General features: G+C 49.5%; 11 protein-coding genes across 11 annotated transcripts; 5 read left to right on the top strand and 6 right to left on the bottom strand.

Moving 5' to 3' along the window:
• Positions 1 to 81: 81 nt before the first annotated feature.
• On the bottom strand, positions 82 to 1,226 carry N7481_005469 (acylglycerol lipase; the record flags this gene model as incomplete). Its single annotated transcript, XM_057264688.1, has 4 exons — positions 82 to 817; positions 928 to 997; positions 1,050 to 1,104; positions 1,161 to 1,226. The coding sequence occupies 4 exons, from the start codon at positions 1,224 to 1,226 to the stop codon at positions 82 to 84; spliced, it is 927 nt and encodes a 308-aa protein (XP_057122408.1).
• An 899-nt stretch (positions 1,227 to 2,125) lies between these two features.
• Positions 2,126 to 4,442, bottom strand: N7481_005468 (CCR4-Not complex 3'-5'-exoribonuclease subunit Ccr4; the record flags this gene model as incomplete). Its single annotated transcript, XM_057264687.1, has 2 exons — positions 2,126 to 3,315; positions 3,389 to 4,442. 2 exons carry the CDS (start codon positions 4,440 to 4,442, stop codon positions 2,126 to 2,128), a joined length of 2,244 nt encoding a protein of 747 aa, XP_057122407.1.
• A 3,780-nt stretch (positions 4,443 to 8,222) lies between these two features.
• N7481_005467 (class I SAM-dependent methyltransferase) lies at positions 8,223 to 9,407 on the top strand (the record flags this gene model as incomplete). The annotated part of the gene is made up of 1 exon (XM_057264686.1): positions 8,223 to 9,407. One exon carries the CDS (start codon positions 8,223 to 8,225, stop codon positions 9,405 to 9,407), a length of 1,185 nt encoding a protein of 394 aa, XP_057122406.1.
• Positions 9,408 to 9,853: 446 nt separating this feature from the next.
• N7481_005466 (uncharacterized protein) lies at positions 9,854 to 10,342 on the bottom strand (the record flags this gene model as incomplete). Its single annotated transcript, XM_057264685.1, has 3 exons — positions 9,854 to 9,930; positions 10,056 to 10,184; positions 10,297 to 10,342. 3 exons carry the CDS (start codon positions 10,340 to 10,342, stop codon positions 9,854 to 9,856), a joined length of 252 nt encoding a protein of 83 aa, XP_057122405.1.
• A 385-nt stretch (positions 10,343 to 10,727) lies between these two features.
• On the bottom strand, positions 10,728 to 11,567 carry N7481_005465 (uncharacterized protein; the record flags this gene model as incomplete). The annotated part of the gene is made up of 1 exon (XM_057264684.1): positions 10,728 to 11,567. The coding sequence occupies one exon, from the start codon at positions 11,565 to 11,567 to the stop codon at positions 10,728 to 10,730; it is 840 nt and encodes a 279-aa protein (XP_057122404.1).
• A 514-nt stretch (positions 11,568 to 12,081) lies between these two features.
• N7481_005464 (thioesterase family protein) lies at positions 12,082 to 13,268 on the top strand (the record flags this gene model as incomplete). Its single annotated transcript, XM_057264683.1, has 3 exons — positions 12,082 to 12,394; positions 12,679 to 12,848; positions 12,909 to 13,268. 3 exons carry the CDS (start codon positions 12,082 to 12,084, stop codon positions 13,266 to 13,268), a joined length of 843 nt encoding a protein of 280 aa, XP_057122403.1.
• A 562-nt stretch (positions 13,269 to 13,830) lies between these two features.
• On the top strand, positions 13,831 to 15,394 carry N7481_005463 (MmgE/PrpD family protein; the record flags this gene model as incomplete). The annotated part of the gene is made up of 4 exons (XM_057264682.1): positions 13,831 to 14,163; positions 14,214 to 14,366; positions 14,433 to 15,211; positions 15,274 to 15,394. Coding segments are annotated over 4 exons (1,386 nt in total), but the record flags the coding sequence as incomplete, so codon positions are not given.
• A 378-nt stretch (positions 15,395 to 15,772) lies between these two features.
• On the bottom strand, positions 15,773 to 18,295 carry N7481_005462 (putative lipin Smp2; the record flags this gene model as incomplete). The annotated part of the gene is made up of 4 exons (XM_057264681.1): positions 15,773 to 16,769; positions 16,832 to 17,702; positions 17,764 to 18,126; positions 18,187 to 18,295. 4 exons carry the CDS (start codon positions 18,293 to 18,295, stop codon positions 15,773 to 15,775), a joined length of 2,340 nt encoding a protein of 779 aa, XP_057122401.1.
• Positions 18,296 to 19,111: 816 nt separating this feature from the next.
• Positions 19,112 to 22,650, top strand: N7481_005461 (Fibronectin type III domain protein; the record flags this gene model as incomplete). Its single annotated transcript, XM_057264680.1, has 3 exons — positions 19,112 to 19,398; positions 19,461 to 19,654; positions 19,727 to 22,650. The coding sequence occupies 3 exons, from the start codon at positions 19,112 to 19,114 to the stop codon at positions 22,648 to 22,650; spliced, it is 3,405 nt and encodes a 1,134-aa protein (XP_057122400.1).
• A 441-nt stretch (positions 22,651 to 23,091) lies between these two features.
• N7481_005460 (glycoside hydrolase family 47 protein) lies at positions 23,092 to 24,834 on the bottom strand (the record flags this gene model as incomplete). The annotated part of the gene is made up of 5 exons (XM_057264679.1): positions 23,092 to 23,177; positions 23,242 to 23,416; positions 23,479 to 24,336; positions 24,359 to 24,527; positions 24,608 to 24,834. 5 exons carry the CDS (start codon positions 24,832 to 24,834, stop codon positions 23,092 to 23,094), a joined length of 1,515 nt encoding a protein of 504 aa, XP_057122399.1.
• Positions 24,835 to 26,958: 2,124 nt separating this feature from the next.
• N7481_005459 (uncharacterized protein) lies at positions 26,959 to 27,610 on the top strand (the record flags this gene model as incomplete). Its single annotated transcript, XM_057264678.1, has 2 exons — positions 26,959 to 27,342; positions 27,428 to 27,610. The coding sequence occupies 2 exons, from the start codon at positions 26,959 to 26,961 to the stop codon at positions 27,608 to 27,610; spliced, it is 567 nt and encodes a 188-aa protein (XP_057122398.1).
• Between the last annotated feature and the right edge of the window lie 121 nt (positions 27,611 to 27,731).

Genomic DNA, 27,731 nt, shown 5'->3' with positions numbered 1-27,731 from the left:
TAGATACTAGCCACATATATAAAAGTGCGATCCCGAGAATATGTTCAATTTGCCCACCTATCATGTTCAAGTTTATGATAATCACAGCTTAGACTGGTTCTCCCCGGATTTACCAAGAATCCAATTCGAGACATCGCGGCAGAACTGCGCCCTGGTATCAGGCAATTCGGCCTGCAATTTATGATAAGCACCCTCGTAAGAAGCGAAAACGACATCCCCCTTCTCGGCCAGCAACCCAGCCAAGCGCTTCGTAGCCGGATGGCTCGTAATGTGATCCTGGTCGCCATGAGCGAGCCACATAGGCAGAATATCAACGCCCTCAAGCTGATTCTTCGACAAATTCTCCAGCCACAATCCACGATCCAGCATGCCAGCCAAACCGCCAAAAGTTCCAGTCTCGTGGCACAGATTATCGGCCTGGAAATCAGCTATCACCGATTTCTCTCGAGATACATGGGACGGGTCAAGAGGGGAGTGGCGTTGCATCCGAGGCAGAAGCTTCGCAACGACTCGGCCGGCCGTGACTATGAATCCCCAAGGGCGCGATGCTGGATCCAGTGCGATGAGCGGTGAAAGTACTAGCAACCCGGCGAGCTTGGGCTGAGAGCCTGGTTGGCGGTATGGCGAGTCTGGGTGCAGAACATAATTCAGTACTTGGCCGCCGCCCATACTATGGCCTGCTAGGAAGAGGGGTATGCTCTGGGCTTGAGCGTATGTGGCGACGCTGGCAATGAAAGAATGCATGTCGGCGAGGACGACTGTTGTGCTGCCACTGTTACCGCGGTCTTTGAGGCCGTTAAATGTGCGACCCCAGCCACTGGTTTTGAAGGTTAGTTGGGTTTTCGACTCTTTTCACATATGTATTATCAGATCGAGAGACCAGGGCATATGATAATGACTCTCCGTGGGATCTTTTGCGACACGTACCGTTGATCAAAGGCTCTCACCTCGATTCCAGATGCAGCAAGGGTTGGGAATAGGTCATAGTGGGTGTTACCTGATCAAGTCAGAGATTTGTTTCAAATTGGTAAATTCGGGGGGAAACTTACAGTGATCGCTGAAACCGTGAATAAAGACCAAGACTGCGCGAGGTGATTCGGTTGTCTTATTCCAAGTTGGTCAGACTGGTATCGTTTCAAGGGGTTACAACAAGGACCAACCTTCCAAGCCTTGGAGTAGGCTTTTAGCCCATCGGGCAGAGTATGAGTACCTTCTTCGGTGGACATCGTTCGGATGGATCGTGTTGGAAAGCTATTGGGAGTAACAAATGATGTTGGGGTGGATTGGAAGCTGTAGCGGGTCTGATACCTACCTGGGTAGGTATATTTACCGACTTGATTTGACATGTGATGCCCAGGTGTGGAGCCAGTGGGCAGTCAGCATCGGGCTTGAATGCGGGCGACCTCGACCTAAGAAGATCTAGTGCCGTCTTGCTATGTTACTACTCGTAGTTACTAGGAATTGTATGAAAACTTGAAGGCCATGCTCTATTCTCAACTGGATAGATAGTATGGCAGGACATGGACCAGACAACTCCCATCGCCGGTAAAGAAACGGACATAAACAAAAAGACATCAAAAGAGCAAACCCGCAAAGCCCTTCGGCCACCTGGTCCACCTGAACACCAACCCCCGCCCTAAGCGTCGTGAAACCGTTTCAGATGACGTTAGAGATTAGGTGAGATGAAACCGAGAGATATCAGGATAATACCCAACAGGAAGAGCAGTCGAGAAAGGGAAAAAGAAAACAGGGCGTGGGGAAGAGGAGGCAAGGAGGGAAGCAAAATACCTAGTCGAAGCGGCGACTTGAAAATAACCTCTTCGATGGGCGAGTCGGTACGACTGAGATATGCTTGAAAGCAAGAGGTTAGGGGAAAGCGAGACGGAGAGAGGGGAAGAAAAACATGAAAGGAGACGAGTTCATAATCACGGAAGGAGAGAAAAGAGAAATAGTGAAAGAGAAACGACAACAAGAAAGATAAGTAGAAGACAAGACGTAAGGCAATAAGAGAGCAGGCTAACTAACCCACCACCACCAAAGATTCCGAAATGACAAGCACTAAAGAGGAGAAAAGATGAAAATCCCGACTACACAAACACCCGTCTCGAAAGATCAATGCTCCGCATCAGTGCCGTTGTGGCCCAAAATCAGCCTCCACAACCTTACCCTTTTTCCCCTTAATGGTAAACTCCGCCAACAATGCGACATGATCAGAAGGAAAATGGAAATTGGGGAATCCAGGAACCCGTCGAAGGTAGTCCTTGTCCACCTCCCCAAGCAGCGCCGACACATGTAGTGTATTGGAGGAGTACCACACATAATCCAAAATGTCTTTGAAGTCGGGCGTGTAGTTGGTGAAACTGAGCTCCCCAATGGAACCGTATGCCGATTTCAGCTTGAACGGATGTGTCATACCAACCTTACTCAGGTTGCCGTATAGGCGCTTCTCCAGATCGGGGTGCGCCTCGATCAAACGTCCACTGGCAATTAAGGTGTATGCCGCGGACCCAGGTGAGGAGTTGAAGTCACCACACATGAGAAGTGGGATTTGATCGCCGCTGGAATACTCCATAGAGGGTGCAGGTTCCACGATGGGAGCTTTCTCCGAGCCAGTTTCAGCCTCAGAAAAGCGGAATGCAGTCTTGTCAGTGCAAGCAGGCCACTTGGCGTAGTTGTCGGAAAGCTTTGTGATTTCTTCCATCATGATGGCGGTTTGAATGAGCTTGACGTCCTTGAAAGCCGGGTCCCAGTACAGATGAGCATTCACAACCATAAATCGTGCGCCTGTCTGTCGGTTCTCCAGGAAGACGACAACTGCAATGTGATCCTTTTGCCACAGTCGATTGTAGATATCATCCTGTCCCTTAGCATCTGGTCGCCGCACAGCAGTTTGTCCAAAGTTAATCAACTGTTTGTCCAGAAGAATATACTTGCTTCCCTTGAAGAAGGTGGCACATCCATCGATGGTCTTTGCATCCTCTTCTTGCATGCCCATCGCACGTCCGCGTGGCCAATAGACACCCTTGTAATCGTTGTATGCAAGTTGTTCGCGGAAGAAATTGTTGTAGCTTCCTTGGTCAACCTCCTGCAGACAGACAATGTCCGAGTTATGGGATCGTAATTCGTTTAGAATGAGTTCCCGGCGAAACTCCCAGGAAAGTACACGGGCGGGGGCATAGCCATAGTGGGATGCGGTGGCAGAGGAATCGCAGAGAGTGTTATATGATAGGACCGTGATCTTCTCGGTGGGACTGTTGGTCGTGCTGGCGGTTTCATCGAGGATGACCCAATCACGATCAGGGGGTGGGATATGAACTGAGAAAGAAAAGAAAAAGAAATCAGTCGACCTGTATAAGAAAGCCTGACAGGCGATGGTTTAATGACTTACCAGGAGCCTCTTCCTTGAGGTATTTGATGAGGGCTTTCGTTCCATCCTTCATCAACTGAGATTTGAGAACCTCATTGAGTGGGTTGCCTTCGATTCCCAGTGTGTCCAGTCGGTAGAGATAGCCCACTTCGTAGGGGAGGGTGCGGATGTTGTTATCAAAGAGGAGGAGGTTCTTAAGGTTGGAGAGCATGCCGATCTCCTCGGGAATCTCGGTGAGGTCATTTCCGGACAGGTCAAGGTGGGTGAGTTTGCGCATCTGTCCGATCGCAGTGGGCAGGGCCTTCAACTTGTTGTGGTTGAGATACAGCTTCTCGAGGAAGTTGTAGTTGAATAGCGTGGGAGCCATGGCCCGAAGGCCCTGACCACCGAAATCGAGCGCATTCCAACCTTGTCGCGAAACTGCCTTCTTTGCAGGTGTCCCATTCCGAGCTTCGTTCCCATGTTCCGAGGAGTCGGGTTGGCTGGGCATGATTTGGATACCTTTAGACTGCTGTGCCATGATCCGGGCGTAGTAGTGAGGAGAATTGGCCTGTCGTGACTCGACGTGAAGCTGAAGTTGCCGGGCCCAATGCTCGCTGATTTGATCGTCCATATCGTCATCTACCGCGGTCGGCCCTCCATTCTGAAGGTGGGAAGTCGTGAAGTGAGGGGTCGTCGTGGCCAAGGCACCGCCGGAGAAGGTGTGCTGGGGGATATTGTGCTGGGGCTGGGCATGGTGAGGGTGGTGATGTTGCTGATTGTGGTGGGGGTGATGAGTTTGCGACTGATACTTGTTGTTCATCTGCATGGCAAACCGCTGATGGCTCTGACCGCCATTCATCATGACATGTTGTGGATGACTTTGTCCGTACATAGTGAGAGGGTTCAGCGCGGCTGATTGGTTTACAGGCGGGGATCGAGAAGGAGAAGGAGTGTCGTGGCTGAACTTCAGTCGACCCGGAGAGTTGGTCCCGTTTGGAATGGCGTGTCGTTGGTGCGAGTGTTGCTGCGGTTGTGTTTGGAAGTAGAACTGCCCGGCCCCAGGCTGCTGGAACCTGTAGGTACCATCTGCCATCTAACGGGGCAGACGAGACCGTGGTTTATTTCCCTGGTGAACGACCGGGGGGGGGCGGGCGAGTGGCAGAAGGTTCGGAGTGGAGCAGACGAGGAGAGGAGTTGGCGATCGGTTACGGTCTCTTCTCTTCTTCCACATAGGGGCCTGCAGCTGAGCCACTCCGTATGAGAAAGTAAAATTGGAGTTTGGCGGTCACAGCAGACCTTGCGCGGAGGTTTGAGTCGCAGACCGTCCCGGTTGGGATTCAGCGTTATCGAAAGGGCGGGAGGTGGGATGCGTCAGAAGGTAAAGAACACAATCTAATTCAATTGTCAGATGATGTTCAGATTGAAAGATCTTGTGTATTTGAAGCAGCACGGCCAGGGGAGGCAAGTACATACGATTGTCTTGTTGGGAGGGGCGTTGATAGCAGGGACCAGATGACCCAGCTGGGTTGGAGGTTTGAGAGGCGGGAGATCCAGTCACGTGATACATACCGGATATGACTGTGCCAAGAAAAACCCAAGCAGCAACCCTGTCGGCTCGCGTTTCCACGATGATTTCGCTGGGTTAGGGGTTGGTGCAGGATAGCTTTTCTGGTCGAGTATTTCTGGTGAATGGCATCGTCAAGTCATCATAGCAAGGTTTTTTTAGAGGGATCAGCATCGCTTGCGATTGACCATGGCCATGACCATGACCACGACCACGACCACGAAGTACTATCAATTAGGAAAATCAACATAGTTTCAAGAAAATTTCCCAAAAAATGAGAAATATCTTCTTTGTTTATAATCTGGCTGGGGCCTCGGAGTACTATATGTACCGACCAGGTACTACCAGTAGTACTAGGCAAACAATGGGCATAGTACCAGACGAGCAGTTGCTCGGATAGGTAACTACTACCAGTATTTCAAGAACCACTTGCACCCTGGGACAATGGCATCCATAAATGAACCTAGTAGGAATCTAGTGTCAAATATACATCACATCAGTATCAGTTCACCTTCATTTGAATTTCCAATTTTACTGCTCACTTACTAGTACTATCGAAATCATGGTCATTGACCTAACCCTCTATTCCGGCACTGTCGATCCCATATCCCAGTGCTACCGATTGGAGTAGTCGCCCTTCACATACTACTATATTATACAAATCTCTCTCATCGCTAACTTAGACATGTCATAGTCCTCAATTGATGTATAGTGCATATGCGGATTCACGTCATTTCTGATCGTGTACTCCGTAGTTGGATCTTTCTGTACAACACTTGCAAGGTTGTGTTTGGATGTTCTTGTCTTTAGAGCCTGCTATTCAAGGCATTAATCTTCTTCTCACCTTCCTTTATTATATAGCTAGTAGTTACTCCGTATTTAGTTAAGACTGACTATGTGCTGCTCCTCCTCCTGCTGCTCGTACTCCATACTGGCACCAACCCTCAATTAAGAAGCCTCTCTCTCTCTCTCTCTCTCTCTCTCTCTCTCTCTCTCTCTCTATCGGAGGTAATCGTGGCCCGTATCCCCCAATATTCTGCCGATGCACTAACAAGCGCTCGAAAGTATAAACGCAGCTAGTAGTATCTCCAAACTCATCCGCACTATCGATCTTGACTACCCCAAAACCCAAATGGAGAATCCAAAAAAGAGGCGGGTGTGAATGACTCTCTCCCATTATTGTCGATCACGCAGCCCCACCCCCTGCATTTCGCCTCTCCCACGGCCACCAACATCTATGGACGGCTGCCTGGGAAAAGTCGCCATCCTTGAGTTGGCAAGCCCAATGGTTACCTGCGACCACCTGCGACCCCCGCTAATTGCCGCCACCACCACTACTCCGATTCGTATTCGCGTCAAACTCAGCGAATCAAGTGGTGGCCAACACAAAAGCGAGCAGGTGAAGAATCTGACGAGTCCACACAGTGTGCAAGCAAAAGTACTGTCGATCAGCTACCTGGCTGGGCCTGCAGGTACCAAGTTGTGTTGGCAAGGACCCAGCAGGATGGTGGGATCGGTGGGGGAGAGTGTCAATAAGATGCCGTCCCACTGTGCTAACGTCAGAGCGCAGGGATAAGACAGCCGGACAAACACCGGCCGGACCTGAAGAACGGAGAAGAAAATCAACCGCCATCAGGGCACGGGGCAACCCGGTATCAGATAGAAAGGCGAGGCTAAACCTGGTCAGTCGCTAGTGATGCGCCGGGTACCTGAGAATTGGGACGACGGTGGACATGGCGGGCAGGGATCTCCGTCTGAGACAGTATGGATCCGTACTGTGACCACTCTACGTACAGTACTAAGGAGTACGAGTAATCCACAATGGAGTCTTCACCCAAGGTGCAAGTGCAACCTCCAGGGGTTCTCTCCATATGGCTTAGGGGGTACGAGTATACTAATAGACAATGTCGGATGGTAGGTCCATGCTGTACTTTTGGCAGTGATACATCGCATTGCATCCTCAATCTCTGCTATCCGAGCATCGCCCAATGCGTGAATGTGAACATCAGAGGCAGACAGGGCAAGCCAACAGAGAAATGCCGAAGACAGTTTCAGCCAGGATCTACCCCGATGCCGCACGTGTCAATAAACGCACGCACCGGACGGGGACCCCGGCGAGGATCCTTCGGGTCGTGGCGACCCCGCTAGAGGGGCAAAGATTGAAGATGAGGAGGCAAAAGTGTCAGCTGAACATGCAATTTTAGAGGGGAATAGGATGAAGCTTTCCGTGGTCCGTAGTCCGTAGTCCGTAGTCCGTAGTCCGTACGGAATACGTAGACGCTGTATTCCACTCAACATGTCAGATACTGGAGTCCCATACCATGCAGGAGTTTACATAGAGCTGCATACCTACACTATGTACTATGGATGTCCACGCATAGTCTATTCGATTCGTTTACCTATTGCGGCGACGGAATCTCTGGAACCGGGGGGCTCTAGCCGGGCCCAAAAGGATCCCCGTGTCGACTCGATGATGTCAACACTAGCTGCAGTAGATACGAGGGCATAGGGTACTCGGTACAGATGAACTTCTCAAGACATACTCGGTAAAGATGAATCCAATGGACCCCCCTTAGCCTGGGACTCAATAGTGACTAGTAGTCCGAAGTACCCGAGAATACCAGTCTACACAAATCACCAATACTCCATTACGTGAAGGAGCTAGCTCCCCTTCTGGCCTTGGAGTGGATACGGTTCAATGCCACTGCGATCCAGGGGCCCCAAGTCCACGACTTGTTCTTGTTCTTGTTCTTGTTTTTGCTCTTGCTCTTCTTTTCTTCTCTGTCCTTTCCCCCTCTCCTAGCTCTTCGTTCTCGTCCTTTTTAGTGAAACGGCGGCTCGAAGGGTTCTGCAGCCTACTAGTACTACTATTACTTCCCTTGCTCTTATCTTCATTTCGCCTATCCCGTCATCCCGTCTCTAACCCGTTTCTGGAAAAAAAATATCTTTTTTTTCCCTGTTCTTTTTCTTTCCCTCTTTTACCTTTCCAGAATTTTGGGGTCTGCGCCCCCGGTTGACACCAAGAAAGAATATTTTCCGAAAGCCGCTTGGATCGCTTCGGCTCTTCTACTTCCAATTTCTTTCACCAGTTGGCCCTTTACCCACCTCCTCGAACTTCTTCCGGCATAAACTTGGTGGCAGTCTTCAAAGGGTCCAAAGAAAGAAAAGAAGTCAAATCAAATCCAATCAAATTTCCAAGTGGCGTGAGACAAGGATGTCTTATCGTTCATGAACCCGCCCCAATTGCAACTGCGAGAATGCGAACGGAGATATTGAAGACGGGGACAAATCAATGCGCTTGAACCGGTGATGGACATGATGTCGGCAGGGACGGCCTCGTTTGCCGCGGCGTCCGGCTCTGACGTCCACTCTAACCTCAGTTCGACCTTCGCCGCCACCTCCTCCTCGTCCTTAAGTTCATTGACCGACTACTCCAACTACCCTTTGGCGCGCCAGGGGGACCGCACCTACCTTCGCGATCCCGAAAACCTCTACCCTCTCCCATGCGACCTCCCCGAAATCCACCGCCAGAGCTTGCGCACCGTGATGCTGTTGCGCGTCTTTGGCGGCCCGTTTTGCAACCCCCACCTGGCCAATCGCCCACCCAAGCGCGTCCTGGAGATCGCCTGCGGGTCCGCCTTGTGGTCTGGCCTGTGCCACGAATATTTTATCCGGCGTGGGCAACCGAACACCTGCTTCCACGGTATCGACTTTGTCTCTCTTGCCCCAGACCTACGCAAGCAGGGCATGAACTGGCAGTTTAAACGACATGACCTTCGCAAACCCCGTTTCCCTTTCCCGGACGACTACTTCGACTTGGTCTTCATTAAGGATGCGGGCATGTGCCCATCTAGTCCGGCGCAACAAGCTTCCGGGCTGAGCGAGCCCCTCCGAGTCTTGAAATCCGGAGGCGTTCTCGAGGTCTGGGACTCGGATTGGGTATTCCGTTCACTCCTGCCCAACCCAGCGCCCGCGCGGAAGACATCATCCAAGGAACAGGAGATCGCCGACCAAACCGCAACATATACATTTTCTTCCGCCACCCCGTTCACCAGGGCCCAGAACAAATATCTGGTAGACTACAATTCCTGGGTCGAGAAATCATTTGACCGTCGAAAGATTACAGCTTTGCCCTGCGCAACCATCGGGCTATCATTCAATTCGGAGGTAGATCTACTGGAAAACATCGACAGTCGTCGCATCGCCATTCCACTTGGGGAAGTACGATGGGAACGAGAAGGTCAAGGGAAAGATTCCAAGGGCCGCGCCCGGAAAGCCTTGACCCAGGAGCAGATTTCCATTCGGCGAACTGCTCTCTTGACTGTAATTCAAATGATCGAAGGGCTGGAGCCCATTCTCATGGAAGCCAGTGGGAAAGGACGTGACGAGTGGGACCGATGGTGGGCGGCTATGACCACCGACCTCTTCCAAAAAGGTGGCCTCGCCAGTGGCGAGTGTCTCGAAGTCAGTGCCTGGTGGGGTCAAAAGAAATGAATTGACCAGAGAAACCACGTTCAAGAATCGATTCCGGTGTTTTCGGTGGGCGCAAAACAAAAACAGTGATCAGTGATCGCGCTTCGTCTTGGTGATACCCCCAATTTGTGAATTTTTGTCTTTTTTTTAATCCTTATTTTTGTGACCTTTGTTTCTGTTTGGTCCTTTCCGGGGTTTCGGGGTGCATATACAAATGATTGGGGCATCTCATTTTGCAGAGAAAATGGCCCAAGAACAGGCAAGGTGTGTCATGAAGACTCATAACGCTTCTTCAGCGTTCGATACCGCTTTAGGTAGTACCTGTTGAGAGGTCTTGTCAGCGCCCATCAACACCAGGAGATGAATGTTGCGATCGCATGATGCTATGATGTATGATGAGAGAAATGTGTGCGAATCATGAACTGTGTCTAGCCCAGTGTTGTCCACAGGACAAATGTATAAAAGAATCAAAGAATGATCTCAAGTTCCATCTTTGAAGTAGAGAATGATTCCCAATAGCGAGACCTCGTGGGACTTTGGGGATCTGAATAGATATAAGGGGGATGGAGGGAATTCCCTTACAGTGCTTCGACCTCTGAGATTGATCGATGTTAGCATCCAGCTTGCCAAGGCTTCCAGAGATATAAAATAGCCTGAGATTGGGCTCACCTTTCTTCACGAACTCAGCGCGGGCAATACCCTTTCGAATTTCCTCCTCATCGGTAATATTTGATTGTTTCGAAAAGGCGCGATGAAGCCGATCGCGAAAATAGTGATAGCCGAGGGGGTACTCTCGGCCTAGAAAAAGGAGTTCTATTTCAAGTTCAGGTAAGCATCACTCTGTTGGGTCCCAGCGATGCGGATCAATGCATGATCGCAGGATTTATTGATGGCAACAGAGGACTCTCACCTTTGTAGACAGTAATTACCTGTCCGCGGAGCTCAGGTGCTACCATCGTCTTTCCAATCGTTGTGGATTTGTCTAGTGAACGCAGCAATGGCAATGGTTGATGCGGAGAAGTTGCTGGGCAAGGTTCGCCCCGCATATATCTAGCGTCTCCGCATCACGTGCAGTACAGTACACTGTATAGTGTTGAGTTGTTACAGATTGGAATTTTTACCATTCTTATCTCTTCTACATGTGCCCTCATGGGGAGGTTCTTTGTTATGCTCTTATGGATATACAAGTCCTACTCTACTGAAATGGTGGAAATTTGAAATTGGCAAAGAAAAACGTTAATTTATCTCAAAACTGGTTTGCAGGAGGCTACTTGAGCATTATCAAAGTAAAAAGGAAAAACAATACAAACAGCCAATCAAAGGCTATGTTAGCAGACATACCTAATTGTCAGCAGGCACAAAAACATCCAGATCAAATCGTATATTAGCACTGGATGCACACGGCCAGGTAGCGATTTTTCCAATTCGCCGAGTGCCTCGAGGGAACGCACTTAGCAAGATGGAGGCAACTGTCTTGCCGATTCTGGTGCCCATCAAGGCGTCAAACTGCGGGGTGCCATGATTCCACTCTTGTAAACCACTGCCACTCGGCCATCCTGCTGGTAAGTTATCATCCCCGTTGGCGCCGTAGAGATCATCTTTAATACAAGAAATTGTTTGCTTATTTATAACGCCCAATATAAAGATATATCTGAGGAACTGCAATGGATGGTAATTCTGATAAACAGCTTGAGATACTTCGGAAACATGCAAAGCAGCACTGTTCTCCTTCCTGTCAAAGAGGTCGATCATCATAACTCCTGGCCCGATTAGCCCAGTCCATATAAGGCCTGACTCATCGTAATTTGAAAGTATGATGCGATGAGATGTTCCAGGGGGAGTATTTTGAATCAGTGTTCGAAGGTCATCAGGAATTGCGGAGGCGTGGCCCTCCATGTCAGCGACTTCTCGCTTGATGCGGCTATCTGCATTCGCATACTCTATATTCGGTAAGACTGCCATCAGATCTTCGTAGGTTAGCGTGGATTGTTCAATCGGGCAGTTCGGCTCATCGGCATATTCTAACCATTGACGTCGCAACAACCCTTCTCCAACAAGCTCGTCAAATGGGCGAGCAGGATCTCTATCACTGCCAGAATACTCCACTTTATATGAAGACTCTGACCCAGAGGTCTCTGGCTCTGGCTGATATGCATAGAAAATCGGCCGTAGTCCACTCATGATGAGAAAAGGTGTGTAATATTGCTAAGTCCAGATCTGCTGGCGGTGGTGATGCTATGATTTGAGCTGGAGCTATCGGGCTTTTATATAATTATAAAATAATTCAGACACTAGTATTTTATCTCGAATATGGTCTGGCTTTGTGACTATCAGGAACAAAGAAAAGTTTGTATTCAAGTTCGTTCTTAATTTAGTTGTGAAATTGGCAATACAATCCATGGATTGTATGAAATTAGGTGAACAAAGCAAAGCAAATCTGAACAATCATTCTTAATTATCATTGTATTCCGTTCGAATATTGCAAACAAAGAGTTACAATGAAAACATCCGAGTCTCAGAAGCTTGGCCTTGTTAGACCATCACCGAGTATGTACATCCTTCATTAGTGCAGCGGGCCGACGGTAACCACGCGGGGTTCTCCCCGAGCCTGGCCCAAGCTTCCGAGGCCGCATTGCCATCCGCCCGATGGGCGATCGCATTAATCTGCTTCACGTTCCCCTTACAATTGCCCGTCATGATACCTCGATCAGCGCTGAGCAGGCAGTTGCCCTGCCCCATAATCTCGCCGTTTTCATGGCGCCATTTCTCTACGACCTCTCCCGCGCAAAACGCACGTGCCCCGACCTCGGCGAACACTCCTGCACGACCCCATGGGATTGATCCACGATGGCTCACCATGATGAAGCGACGAGTCGGCAAATGCATGATGTTTGGTCTCAAACCGACACAAGTGGATGATGCAGGTAAAATCCTGCAGCAATTGGCGCGTGACTGGAGGGAATTGATCGCGGGCAGCGAGGGATTCCTGACAGATGGGAAGCGACGGGGTTTGTATAGACACAACGTGGTCTGGGGAGAGATGGTAAGGAAATGAACCTGGAGCAATCTCAGTTAGCACATATTTACTGGATCTGCTAACGCTTAAGGTATTTACTGTCAAAATAGGATGTCATGGTAAGCTTGACCCCTTCCAACTGTAACTGGCGAATTGAATGCGCAGAGAATCGTTGGAAATTGGATTCATACTGACATATTAACAGGGTATGATTTGATCATGAATCCTCCTCCAAATTTGCTCATAGCTTTTCTAACTAATCTCGATCACAAACAGGTCATGTCAACAACGTCAACTATGTCAGATACGCCGAATCCGCTCGGGTAAACTGGACCCGTAATATCGGAAACCATATCGACGAAGCAAATAAAAAAAAGTGGCTTGCTTTGCTCAGCTCAACAGGTATTGGACTCATCTTGCGAAGCATCAAGGTGGACTACAAATTTGTACGTCTGGGATAAATTCCTGCTGAAATTTCGGTTGATTTAACAAAAATACCCTTGCAGCCTATGAAGTTTCCAGATAAGATCTCTGTCTATCACAAGCTAGTACAGGATCCGTCAGCATCGCTATCATCGCAATCGGCCTTTCAGCTGCAGGTTATGATCATGTCGGAAGCCCGGCAACGTCCTGCTGCTCGTTGCTACGAGGATATTGTCACTTATGACTACCAAAAGAACCGGAAGACGCCCGAACTACCGCCGTTCATCTTTGAACAGTTTAAGGATATTTGGGATCTGCAAGAGAAGGCACAGAAAGATTGGCAACAGTGTATTCTAGACATTGAGACCAAGGTCCGAACGCTCGAAGTGGAGAGTTGGGATCGTGCGGATGCAGTTGAGGATACAGGCTCGGCATCGCAATAGATTCCATCATGATACCATACTACTGCAGACTTTTGTCGACAGCCATTAGCTAATTATGCAATGAATGGGATGTACCTACATACTTGTGCTATCTAGTAACTACGATAGTGCATTGTAGATGACTCTTCATAAGATCAGAGCCATTAGTATACTACTAGTATAGAAACCACCACAGTAGCACTGCTGTATCTATTGCTCTATTTCACCAATCTATGTAATTAGCAGAAGCTATTGACCTATGCCAATAAGACAACATATCATAAAGTGCCAGTGAGGCCAATTACTTTGAGCCGCTCCCCCACTTTTTTTGCCGATAGGCCTCATTGGACCGGCTATATGGTTTGGTCTCCAGGCGCAAGTCCGGCATGTAAATGTCCCTCCACAACTAATGCCCCACCAAAGTCGCCTACTCGGCACTGCAGTTACCTCGGAAAGCGGACGATTCTCATTTGGTGCACACACGAGGCCCCTCACGTGTAACCTATTGAAGAGACCAGCATCACTCGATAGCGATTCACTGCTATTACACTTTACAGCCCAAATATCAATTTCATTATTCGCCATGGTCGATGGAACCCGAACCGAGCATCTCGCAACCTGGGCAGCTAACCTTCGGTATAGCGATATTCCCGACGATGTGGTCCAAAAGACGAAAGACTTCTTTTTGGACACGTTAGGATGCGCCATCGCTGGCCGCCATCATCCAGCTGTAAACGCCATGGCTCGGTTTGCGGTCCAAATGGGACCTTCTAATGGAAACAGCGAATTAATCGACAGTGCATTGAAATTCACAACTAGTCCGGCGTTTGCCAGTCTTGTGAATGGAGCCTCATCGCATGTAGTTGAGCAGGACGACCTTCATAACCGGAGTATCATGCACCCTGTAAGCTCTATCGTGTACCTCAGCATCACACCTGTCTTTTCTATTTGATCTTTGGGATGTAGCTTATTTGTGATAAGGCAACTGTTATTTTCCCCGCTGCTCTTGCGGTAGCTCAAGACCTTAAGTCTAGCGGAGAGGAATTCATTACAGCATGCGTCGTTGGATATGAAGTTGGCTGCAGGGTGGGCGAGTATCTCGGTAAAAGCCATTACGAGGTATAGTATAAATAAGCCCAGCAGATCCAGCCTTCTGCTCGAAAGATATAACTGACACTCAACAAGCGTTTCCATTCTACCGCAACAGGTGGTGTTATTGGCGTTGCAGCCACCACAGCACATCTTCTCAAGCTCAACGCAGAGCAAACTTTGTCCGCAATCGGGACAGCTGGAACACAAGCAGCAGGTCTGTGGCAGTTCCTAATGGACGCAACACATTCCAAGCAAGTTCACACAGGAAAAGCCTGTTTTGACGGAATATTCGCCGCCTATTCTAGCCGTGATGGTCTTCTCGGACCTCGAGATATCCTTGAAGGACCCAAGGCAATGGGTGTCGCCTTGGTCCCTGGAGACACAAACCCGGAAGCAATTGATCAAAATCTCGGAGTAGACTTCGAGGTGTCTCGTTCAAGTTTCAAATGGCATGCATCCTGTCGGCACACCCACCCCAGCGTCGATGCGTTGTTGAATCTGATGAAAAAGAACAATGTTGGTTTCGATGATATCGAATCGGTCGTGACTCGTACCTACCAAGCTGCTTTGAACGTATTGGGTCTTAGTGGAAAGGGAGAGACTGTTCATCAAAGCAAGTTCTCCATGGGCTTCGTTCTCGCTATCGCGGCAAAGAAAGGCCAAGCTATGATCACCGATTTCACCCAGGAAGACTTAGATGATGCCTCGCTAAGAGACTTCCAAAACCGGGTGACGATGGAATTAGACGCAGATATTGATAGGGCTTTCCCCGAGAAGTGGCAAGGAACTGTTATAGTAACTTGCAAGTCGGGTCAGAAATTCACGGAGTCCGTAGAATTTGCGAAAGGGGACCCTGAGCTCCCTTTGACGAGGTAAGAAATCCAAAGAATTATTTGCTCGCTATTACGACGCTAATACTTCACTTCACCGACAGAGAGGAGATCGAAAGGAAGACCAGGGCTCTTGCCAAATATGGAGGCTTCACCGATTCCCGCAAAGTTGACCAAATAATCAAAAGAGCGTGGAATTTGGAACATGAACGGGACACCAGGGGGGTTCGTGTTCTAATATACTTACTACTAGTACTACTACTAGCAAACATCATGGGCCCTCGCCAGGACACTGGCAGTTTATGCCCAGGTGTGATTGGACTCCGGGGCTTAACCTCGAATACACCAACTTGAACTGAAGTTTATCAAAGAATACAAGCCACGACAAAGACACGAAAGTAGTATATGTTTTGGGAGCAGCGATGTTCAAATGCGATTATGGATAGTGTAGTCATGCAAGAAAAATTCTCTAAAAAGTCAAGCTTCAAACGCCATTAATGCCAGGTGGAATAGACAAAGGGCTTGTCTATAATGCAGGATTTAACTCCGGATCTGCATGCAAATGTGTTGAACTGGGTATCTCATCTCCAAAGTTCGGCAAATTCAATGCATACATGATCGCAATGAGGATATGTTCAAGTTTGCTGTGACTTGGGACGAATGGGGAGAGTGGTGGAAGTTGTTGGTTCGGGGGGGACCTGAAACCTGAGAGGTAGCAGCGACTCTGTTTTCTTCATCCACTGCCTCCTCCAGCTCCTCTTCATCCCCCATAGATTCCGTGGAGCCCGCAGGGTGCGAAAGGGCCTCCGATGCTTGCGAAATCAAACTTGCACCAAGGTCAGCGCCTTCGCCTTCTAAATATTCGCTGCCCTCGCCATCACTTAAGTCCTCCTCGTAGTCTTCTTCGTCCGCATCTTCGTCCTCCTCAAGAATATCGTCCTCGGCAGCTTCCTCATCTTCTTCTTCGTCTTCCTCTCCCTCGTCCTCGTCCTCACTATCAGTGGTAGAAAAGGCATCCAAGTCCTGAGGCATGTCACGCCAATATGTGAAGTCTGTATATTCCTCGCCGCCAGATTGAACCAGGAGGCTGACGGGAGGGAAGAAGTGATCTAACAGCTCTTGCATAGTCACATAGCTGCTCTTGTATTTGTTCAGACTTAGCAAATCAAGTGAGACTTCGGCGTTCGAGTTGATCGTGAAAATCCGTGTCGAAGGGATATTGACGGATCGATAACTCAACGCATCGGTCAACCGATTTCCAAATCCGGCACAGAAAGGATTCTCTTTTCCGCAAAAAAGATTGAGAATGTCGCGAAGACATGCCATTTTGAAAACCTCTGGCTTTCTCAAGTAGATTTCTCGTCTCAGAGCAGCCATTGTTCGATCCGGACTGCAGATGACTGGGCCTTTGGGCAGCCGATAACCATCTTGACAGACACCGTAGAGATATGCACGAGTGGTGTCCGCTTGTCCGACAGATCGACTTGTGAGATACATAATGTTATAGCCATTATTGAGAATGTCAGTATATAATTTGGCCACACCTGCATGCGTCCAATCACGTCCGATCATGTTCAAAACATGACCCAAAGCGTCCGACCTGCGAGAGCCAGTTAGTACTATTTAAAAGTGATGTGGTATTCCTGGATTGTATGAACTTACTTCGTGATGGTCCCATCAATATCAGAAATAACGATAGGAGTATTGCCGCTCCACAGGTACATGGATGCAGTGCAAGTGGCTTTGTTTACACTGAAAGACATGGTATTCGGGCCCGGTTTCAACGCCAAGGCCTTCAGCTGGTCACTTGTCAAGCGCAGAGTCTTGGCATAATTGCGAGTCTCAACTGCGAATGAGTCGTGCATCGGTGAATGAGGAGGTGTAGGAAATCCAGGTTGGACATCGGACTTGGTTCGATGATGGCGTGCTGTCATCGATGGATCCAATGGGCTATGGTCACCCTCACTGTGATATCCGGGGTCTGAAATTGCATCTTCGCTCAATGCTGTGCCGGGTCGCATTGAGATTAAGGTGGCTCTTCGATCTGCCGCCTCCTTTGCTTCTTCACTGCCGTAAATCCATAAGTTACCATGTTCATCGGCACCGATGAGGGCCCCGATATCGTAGCTGCCTTCCAGTTCTTCTGCCAGAATCTTGCGAGCGAGAATCTCGGCCCGAAGAGCATCTTCTTCATTGCTCTTATAACCGGTCATGTCTAGCATCAGATCTCCGGTCTCATTGACATGGGATGGAATATTAGATCCCGATAATTTCTTGGACAGGGAGATCGCACGATCCATGGCTTCCTGAGGAGACACTGGAGGAGGACTGCGTGATCTATCTGTCTGCTCCACATCATCCTCAGATGCGGGGTCTGCGCTGACCATGGAAGTTCGGTCTCCTGGGGCAGATTGAGGGACACTACTTGAAAGTATGTCTTCCGACATGGAGTGATCGAGCGCGGGTTTGGCATTGAAATGAGCAGGACCGAGCTCCGAGTCCGCTGGAGATCGTGATAAGGGTGTGATTGTACCTGCGATGACACGTGTGTTAGAAACTTTCACTATGGAATGAAAATCGACCATCAATCATACCTAAATCCGTGGTTGCCCGCGACTGTCGCGAAAACGGCATGGTGGGCGGGGTTTTTGCACCTTCGGAGAGAGCATCGTTGCCCGACCTCTCCAGATCCAGATGCTCGGGTTCTTGGAGGGCCGATTCAAGATCGTCGGTTGGGACCTTTGGGCTGCTCGCGGGAGAAACCAACGGCGAAGTTTGCAAAGATGCGGGGATGTCATCCGTAGTTTCGAAGATGAAAAATGCTTCGCCTCCTTCCCCCAGTTTCATCGCATAATCTTGTTTGACACCATTGACCTTGAATTCCACCTTCTTTTCAAACGGACGCAAGAGTGAGAACTTGCCAAAGCGAACATGAAAGGGCGAGCAAGCGAGGGTTCCTTGGAACAGATATGTTAGCCTGGTCTCTCATCAAAAATAAAGACTGGTCTCTCGCTTACCATCTTCTTGTTCGATAACGATCACATCAATAGCTCCGCTCAATGTGGCTGGGTTGATCGAGTTCCACGTCTTGGAGACAGAACCGCTGATACTCCGAACGTACTGCATGGTACCGGTCGGCTTGGATGGCTTGGATGGCCCAGGGCACGGCTCCGATAAAGTCTCAATCAAGCTCAAAGACTCAAAACGAGTGTGGACGGCGTCGATGAGGCAGCCGATCAGCAGGAAGAGGGGAAGTGGCAGGTCCGTTGGGAGTCGCGGAACTTGACTCGCAAGTAAAGGCCGCCGCGCCGCCCATGTGACACTCAGCGAATAAGGACCAGGTGCATCACCGCCGCCACAAGACCTGTGCCGGAGATAAATAAGGGGGGGTGTAGAGAATGGAGATGATATAGACAAAGAATAAGATCTTCTTTTGTTTCTGCAACTAACCTACCGGGGTCTCCAAGATCTGTTGGTATTCATCAACATTTCAACCAGCCCAACGTTCTTAGATAAGCCGGCGAACCTGCCGAGGTCAGTTGCGTTGAGTCCATCCCCGTTTGGGTTTAGCGGCCGATCGGGACCCGTGATCGCACTAGCCCATTGAATGTGGTACACAATGGGATACACACAGGCATCCACAGGAGGGTGTACGAGCACGGAGTTGCAGGATTTGGTTGAGTTGATTATATCAAGTAGGGAAAAATCATCTAACTAATTCTGATCTTTCTTTCTTTTTTTATAAAAAAATAAAATTCGGAGATCTACTGTTGAATCATCTTCCAGATGTCTCATGTCCATCTATCTATATCTTCGATAAATCGGCGGCTACTACCATGATATCACCCAAGCACTTTTTAGAATACGTTTCTCCTGTACCCTGAGCAGTACCTCTTGAAAGGAATGGGCAGAAATTATCTTGATGCACCCTAAAAATGAGAAATGCAGTTTGACCATGATCTACATTTCCATGAGCGGGGGATATCAGGTGATGAGTCACGTGCACTCAGACATCCGCGCCAGCTAGGTGCGGCCGCCGGATTCAATAGCGTCTCCTCTCTCGCATATCAACCCCGTACACGCTGCCCGCGTCCGTGGGTGCTTGACACTGGGATGTACGAGCCACTGTATCTCGCCTTTGATGCTTATCCTACCGTCGTCCCACGAGTCAGGGTACGAGGCGTCATGGCTCTTTTTCTTGCGGTCTCGATCCTGTGGGCCTTGATCTGGTGAGCCTCGATTTTGTTTTGCGACAATCTTGCTGAACTGACTGTATCTCTTCTCGGAAAAGGCTTCTTTATCGCGCCTGGCAGGTTTGTCAGACCCCGAACGACATCTTAGTGGAGAAATTGGGATTGGATATCCCGCCACCGCCAGAGGTGACCCTCGAGGAGATCACAGCCCGTGAGATTCGCCTTGCTTGGAAGCAGCCAGATTTTCACAACTCCATACATAAGCACATCATTCAAGTGAACAATGTCAAGGGTACGTAGCATTTCCGTTCTCCCACCGATGAGGCCGCCTTTCCCCACGATCTAATGTACTAAATCTCCTCAGTGGGCGAATCGAAACGAGCGGAAACCGCCGTGGCAATCTTGAATCTCGTTCCAGGTAGCATCTATCATATATGTGTTCTTTCCGTCAGCGCTGCAAATTTCCAAACCCCGAGTGCGATCCTCCATGTGCGAACGAAATCTCTTCCATTGTCCCGAGCCCAACAAGATACCACCACCGGGGCTCCTACGATTCGGGCGTCTATTCCCAGATCCACAGTTGGACTGCCGACTCCTTCTGCCCCGGTCATGTCCCGCGAGCATAGTGCTGGTCAATTGCCTGGCAAGCGACCTTCCAGCGGTCGTAAATTATCGCCCGCGACTGGAACACCGGATATTGCTCATGTACATTCAGAAGAGCCGTATAGTAAGGGATCGGCGAGAAACAAGCGGGACCAAACTCTGGAACAACTCGCAGACCGGCTCAAGTCTCTACAGCAAGAGAACGATAACGTTGAAAAGCAAGCGACGGAGGAAGAAGACGAGCATAACGGCCTATTAAAGGATCTTGAGAAGCAACGTGATGACTTGAAGAAACGTGTGAAGGAAAAGGACGAGGTCAGCGGTGATCTCAAGAAGCATGTCTCGAAGCTTGAAAGCGTCAACCGCAGCGTGCAAGGCGAAAAGTCCAAGCGTCTGCGACTTCTTCAACAAAAGGAAGCCGAGCGCAAGAAGCGGAAGAACGATATTGTGCGATGGCAAGAGAAAGTAACTCGCATGGCCGATGACGCTACACAAGTCAAGGAAGAGAAATCTCGCTTGGAAGAAGACGGCAATACTCGGGCTGATGAAATCCGCCAGAAGATTTTGAAAGAGCAAACTGACATGAAAACCATTGACGACGAAATTCAAGATAAAGGCGGCAGAATCAAGAAACTCGAAGAGGAAAGACAAGGCGTCCAGGGCGATAGTGAGGATGGCAAGGAGTTGGACCGAATTGACAATGAGCGCGCCCGACAATGGGATGTCAAACTTGGAAACTTACATGCCCGTTATGCCACTCTCGTGAATCTTCATGCCCAGGCTCAGCAGCAGTATCAAGAGGCCCAGGAACGGCTGAAGTGGCTCACAACGCAGCGGACCAGTAACTCGGGACCGTTCTCTTTGCCGGCCTTGGATCTTGATATGTCGAATACTGCAACCATCCGACCTCGTCGCCACCGCAGCTCCCTGACCAGCAATGTCTCTTCCCCTATCAATTACCCTGGTATCGAATCAGCCTTCCCGGGAGGGATCAACTACAACCCACCTACCACGAGCTCGCCCACATTCCCTCCCATTTTCAATATCAATAATGGAATGACGCTTCCGGGCCTCTCGGATCCACCCGAAATTATGCGCTCTGATATGGAGGCCGCGTTCAGTAATCCGCAAATGAGTCCTCGTGCCGATGCCTTGCTACCATCAGATCTTCTCGGCGACGAGGAGTCGCCTGAATTCCCGCGACCTGTCACCCGACCACGATTTTCGACCTTGGATTCAGCACATAACCCTCTGGATGGCTTTGGCCATGGTCCCGTGTCGCCCGTTTCATCAGAAAGCAGGCCAGGTAGCATATTTGCCAGTCCTCTTGAAACACATAGTCGGCGAGATTCAGATTCTCAGGCAATGCACCTTTCTATTGCCGGAGAGGCTCCAAAGAGTGCATCTCGAAGGCTTTCTGGCCTTTTCGGTTTGCGACCTCGTGGAAAGACGCTGGCTGATGAACCTCCAATGCTGGGCACGTTGAAACCAGGACAAAGCCAGTCATTCCCTCGCAATGTTGATGAGCTGGACCCAATTGGCTCACGTCGCCGGAGGCTGAGCTACACGGGAAACTGGGCTAATGCGATGTCATTATTTCCCCGAAGCAATACAACTGGTGTGACTGCTGATAGTTCCTCCGACCACGCACCCTCTCGGCGTGCTGCTTTCTCAAGTATCTTTTCGTCAAGCAAATTTGGATTTGGCGGCGCTGCTAGCCGCGGAAATCCCGATATGAGTACTGGATATAACCAGTTCAGCCCTCGACACGATCCTATCGATCCGTCGTCTCTCCTTGGCGGTGTTCGTCGAGGATCCCTTTCTCCACGACCATCCTCGACCTTCTCATTTGACAATCAAAATCAGTTTCCCCACCCTTCTACAGACAATCGTCATTTTGGTTGGCCATCGACAGACCAAACTGGACATCGGAATAGTCCTCTCGGATTGGACTGGGCTTCCCCTTCTACGTGGTCTAGGGCACCATCTCGCCGCCCATCTATTCAATACGGATCTTCGGGTCATCTCCCCTTAGGGCTGACAGGCGAACCGGACTTCGTTGGTGATTCATATGATCGCCAGCTCCGCCCTCTTCAAGCCCCGATTGGCACTCGGCCATCATCATCCCATCGCCCGATCACCCCGAAGCTGAATCCTGCAGCTCCTTCTTTCAAGGGAATATTCTCGAGCAAGAAATCGGACCGAGGCAGGGAAAGGGATGTAGATGGTCCTTTTGATCTACACATGGACGATGGATCTCCTTCAGAGCCTCGTACATCACGCGACTCCCGCTCTCTTTCCCACTTCACCGGCGATTCCTATGAGTCTCTAGAACGTGTGCCATCTGGCACATCAATGGATAATGCGTCCAAAGAATCCTTCATCCGCAAGATCACCCGCAAGGGTAGCTCGAGCAAGTTCAGCTCTTGGAAGGACCGCTCCGGTTTGTTTTCCAAGAAGGGCGACTCATCGCAAGGAGATATTGACGAGGATACTGCAAGCGAGGCTCAGCTGGGGAAGAGTGTTGACAGCACTGTATCCAGTGCGCCCTCCGCCGACCGTTCAGCCCGCAGCAGTCTTGGCTTCTTTTCCCGCAAGTCGCGCCGGTCTGACAAGGCTAGTGAGACGAGTGAGCGAGCTGATGAAACTGGTGACGAAGAACTTTCTGAAGTCGCCGAGGCGTAATATAAACTGTGATTCTCATTCCTCCACTCTTTTCCATTTTCCTAGATTCTGGGGTAGCATACATACACATGCCGGATAACTTCTGGTTTTTTACACGTCCTTCTCTGGTTTCCCTTTCCAATGTTTTCTACCGTAAAGCCATTGAAAATTCATTTGTAAGAAAGAGACTGGGCTGGTAAGTGTATTCGACAAAACGTGGTTGAAGGACATTAATAACTACAGTGACTTGCGTACTGAACGTCAAATGAGAATAGTCTGAGATTCGCTTTACAGGGTGTTTACAAGTCAGCAGCTATCGCGTCTTGTCAGCGACACTACCCTACTACCCAATAGATATCGCAAGCAGAAAATGAGCCCTAAAGCCAATTAAATCCGAAAGAACTTCAGTAGGGAATTCGTCCTAATGATGCTAACAGACTACTGGCGACAAGCAATGGGTATCTAGTCGCGTACGACGCGGACAGGGTGCGCCTCAGTGTTGAACACAAAGGTGTTTTTGTCACCCTTCTGGACTTGCCATGCGGCATCTATATAAAGTTGAATCAGAGATTTGTCCACAAAAGAATAAGAGGGAGGGAGGAGATAACATACCTTCGGAGTGTGCAAGGTACGAGTACTTCAGGACCTCGGCGAAGAGGAAGCTCTCCTGGTTGTCATACTTGGAGCCGCCGTTGGCCTGGTTGACATCAGATACAGCAGCGAAGCCGGAGTCGGTGCGGCAGGTAGAGTTGATTGCGACGAATGCATTCCAGACCCAGTCACGGTACTAAATTTTCGTTAATGCCACCCACCGAGCTATGCCAAGCAAGAGCGATACGGATAACTTACGATTTCCTTGCCAGTAACGCGATGCGCATAGTAGAAGCTCTCAATTACCTCGGGGCGGAGGACATAGGCGCCACTGTTGATGTAGAAGCCAGCCTTCTCGTAGAAATCCTTCTGGTCATCTGGGACACGCTTCGGGTCCCAACCCCACGAGTCTGGCCCGATCTTAGAAAGAGTAGAGTTGTAGGTAGCCTCACATCCGTTCACCAGCTCAAGACCGAAGTCAATAAAGTCCTGGCGATCCAAAACCGTACCACCCAGAATGAAACTGCCGCCGTCGAAGCAGGTCAAGTGCTGCGAGCTGAGATCATAATTTCCGTTGTTGTACGAAGACAGGAACGTCAGGTCCGGCCGAGTCTCCGGGTGTGCCTTGAGATGCTTGATTGTCGACTCGGCCGCGAGTACCCAGCGGTCCTTGTACGTCGCGAACCGCTTAGGGTCGTACACGTACATCTTGATGAGGTACTCATAGAATGAGTCGTCGCCTCCGTTCCATGAGACTGACGCGTCTGCAAATTGGCCAGTCTTAATGTTGATTGAGCTGCCCACAAGGCCGGGGAACGGCTCGCTGCTTGACGGCTTCGGACTCAGCAGATATGACTCTGCCTTCTGGCTCAACTTGGCATACTCCTTGTCATCGGTCAAATCGGATAGGCGCGTCCATTCGAGGACCAGTGTTCCGGTCACAGCAAGGCCATTGGTTGTCGCGCCATCGTTGCCGTTCGATGTGATGTTGAGGTTGTTGTATGGAACACCTGACGGGGTATTGAAAGCAAATTTGAGCACATCAGCAAGATTTTTGGACTGTGTGAGCAATCCGTCAACGAGGCTCTGGTCGTCGACCAGGTCTTTTGCAGGTCCCTGCAGCAAGTCGTAGCCCGACAGCATACCCCCCCAGGTAACGAATGGTGGTTTCGAAAAGGCTGACGGTATCTGAGGTCTCGGAGAAGTCGATATTCTGAACGTGCTCGAGAATTGTATTTACAACGTCTCCTTTGCCCATAATCACGGCTGTGGAAAGCGCATCGACTGCGGAGGCTCCCCATCCATTTCTATGGAAAAGAAAAGTCTTAGCTTTACCAAGTCCCTTTTTTATATCGAGTATCTCAATATATGGATAAGCATTACTCACCTAGAGTCGGCGTGGCCATTGCTGACTGGAGTCAGCTCGTCGTGGGGAAAAGCATATTTCATGTATCCATCCCACGCGTGTTGGAAGGCATCCTTGACGGCGTTGGCCTTAGCTTGGTTGGTCTCTGGTTCGCGGAGCAAGACAGCCTCGGTCTCGCCATAGGGATAAGCAACCGTGGAGCTCAATAGGCTCAGGACGGTGATAGGGAGTGACAATGGAACGCGCATGATGGTCGAGTCGGCGCTGCGGGATCGCGTAAAGGAATGATAGTATCAATAAACAGGGCCGCGAGGGCAAGAGATTCTTCAATCGCAAACGAAAGACCACCCAGCAGTGTGGGTCAAGGCGATTTAATAAATGCTCGAGAGCCAAGCAGCAGTGGATCTGGGTCAAAAGAATGAGAATGGCGCATTGGAGGGAAGGGCACAAAAGGGGAAGTTGGAGTGTCACATCGATCGTGTTTACTTTCCGTCGGCCCTGCAGATTGCAGCATTGCACACATTGCACACATTGCACCACTGGACCTTGATTGCACCCACTCCACTCCACTCGTCCTGGGGGATCTGCAAGGGCGTACATTCTAATTGGCTGTCTCTCCGAAGTGGCTTGGGGAATGTGTCCCACTGCTCGCCTCTGCTGGACCTGCTGGACCGGCTGATCCGACTAGTCTCTGCACCTAACGATGAGCCCGATAGTCTCGTCGAAAGGAGAAAAGCCATGCCTCTGGATGAGCGAGCAACTATCCACACCCCAGGAAAAGGACGGATGACTCGTGCGGATGATCTAACTATGGTCACGGACTCACGGTTCCTGGAGCTTGGATCCCTGTGGCGGCCAAGTGGGATCCGACGCCCTCGTGCAGGACCCTGCAACTTACCCCTCAAATGTCTTTCTCGGGCATGACGCATGGCTGTCATGGCGTCACAATGCTTGTGGTAGCGTGGTCAATTTCCAAGTCGAACTGAGCCAAACCTCAGCCGGTCAATTCAATTCGGGAATCTCCTGCTCTCGCAGGTCTCCTTAAACAAGGCCGATGCTACGATGCATTACCACCGGCTATATGTGACCAATTGAGGAATCATCGGCAGAGTGCACAACGGAAATAATGATATTAGCGGCAGTGTACTAGTGGAGGCATACCCCTTACTATTGGTGGGTGGATCGTTGGAGAGCTTAGATCGGCGACGGTCCGAGATGATTGATTACTAGCGCTTATTCTCTGAGCTGGTGAGACTAAGGAATGAGTTTCATCTCCTTGCAGTGGCTCCTCAAGATTCGGCCTTGGGCCACATCAAGAGACGGACTTTTTAAACCAAAACTAGCCGGCTCAATGGATAAAGCGGCGAGGAATTCTTGGCCTTTCTTTATGCGGGTTGATAGCGTTTACATTCAAGTTTGTAATGGCCAAGCAATTCCATGCACATGAATATTTCAATCCAATCCTTACCCACCTGAGCAGGGATACTTTGCATATTTCACTCGGTGGGCGGGCTATGGCAAATCGTACTAGTATTCCTACTACTACTTCACAGCCCGAGAGCAATGTTTAAACATTCAAGTCCAACAGTTTCTTTGTGGTTGGAAAACAAAATCGGTAGTGATTATTTCGGGATGGAACTATTGAAAATATACTAAGAATATCAGGTCGGTCTGGAACTTGAACTTAGTACGTGTCGTGGTCCGATGTCTAGTTGATATGTGGCCATTATAGAATGAGGGAGTTGGGCTCTCACTAGGGCTCTCGAGAGGTAACCGACGAGATTGATACTTCTGCCATGGCAATTTGAGCGCATATACTAGTACTACTAGTAGTGCTAGTTTGCTAGCATGTGCAAACAGCTTGAAGTCCTTGGCAGTGCTACTAAAAGTCGTAACTACTAACTACTCGTAGTATACTCACACAATCTGTTATGTCGAGATTATATGCTCTACTAGTAAGTACTAGTCGGTAGTACCTGGCCACAATGTGCCTGGAAAGACCAATGCCGTCCACGGGTGTAAACAGTTTAACCTTAAATCTCAAGTGAAACCTTGGAAAGGCAAATGACGGCTCTCCGATACCGGCGTCACAAAAGCTAGCAGGCCAGCTTGAGAGTAGTATGCCAACAAGGGCCCTATCATTGCCAAAAAGAAAAGAAAGTATCACATTATTTTTTAGATAATCAAATAGGTATCTACAAGCGCAAGCGCTGTGGAAGGTGGAGCGAATTGGGCAAGCGGGTGGATTTATAAGCCCTCGGATACATAAGATGTAGTCTGGATGACGAAGTATAAGGCCTTCACCTTCACCTTCACTTATCCTTCCCTTGGTGCCATTTCACATAAAATCGTACTCATTATCACTCAATATAATGGCCACAGGAAATGCCCTTGTGATTCGTGTGCCCGAAGGGAAATCTCCTCAATTAGTCCAAGAACAGCTTCCCATTCCCTTTCCCGGCGCCGGCCAAGTGCAGGTCAAGGTGTCGCACGTGGCACAGAATCCGACAGATGGTGGGATCCTCTGCCCTATACAGAGGTCACACCCAACCTTCAACATGTTTTTGATACCATCGGAATTGCCAACTCCTCGTCTCTTTCCTCTCGGGCATTTTGGTGACCGCGAGGGGAATCTCTGCACCGTCAGACCCGGAAAGGCAAACACGGAGCACGTTACTACTAATACACGAGTGACTGACATGTTAGTATGGACTGCATTCCTGAAGGATCACCGTTATGCCCATTTCCATTGGCCGGTTAGATGCAACCCTCGCATAAAACTTGAAGGATGGAAGGATGATGGTTCAGGCCCCAATGAACTAAACTCAAAATTGTATCTAGGCTTCGAAGGAAGACCACGAGCTTGCTAGTGACTTATTCAATAGCTTGTCCACCTGGCTGGAACAGGGCAAAATCAAGCCGAACCGGCCAAAGGTACTCCATGGCTTGGGGTCTGTAACTCAAGGGTTTCAGGAATACCGGGATGGTACGATATCTGCGTATAAGATTGTGTATGAGCTGTGAGGTGCACAGATGGAGACCTACTACTAGTATCACTAGAATCATATATTCTAGATGCAAAAATTACATAGATTCGATGACACCATTCGATCAACTAAGATTATATCCAAAGTGGAGCGCGATA

This window comes from Penicillium waksmanii (genome assembly GCF_028829765.1).
Source record: "Penicillium waksmanii strain IBT 27052 chromosome Unknown utg000005l:1.0-5232799.0:1.0-5237142.0, whole genome shotgun sequence".
Classification (NCBI taxonomy): domain Eukaryota; kingdom Fungi; phylum Ascomycota; class Eurotiomycetes; order Eurotiales; family Aspergillaceae; genus Penicillium; species Penicillium waksmanii.
This window is presented reverse-complemented; position numbering and strand designations above follow the sequence as displayed.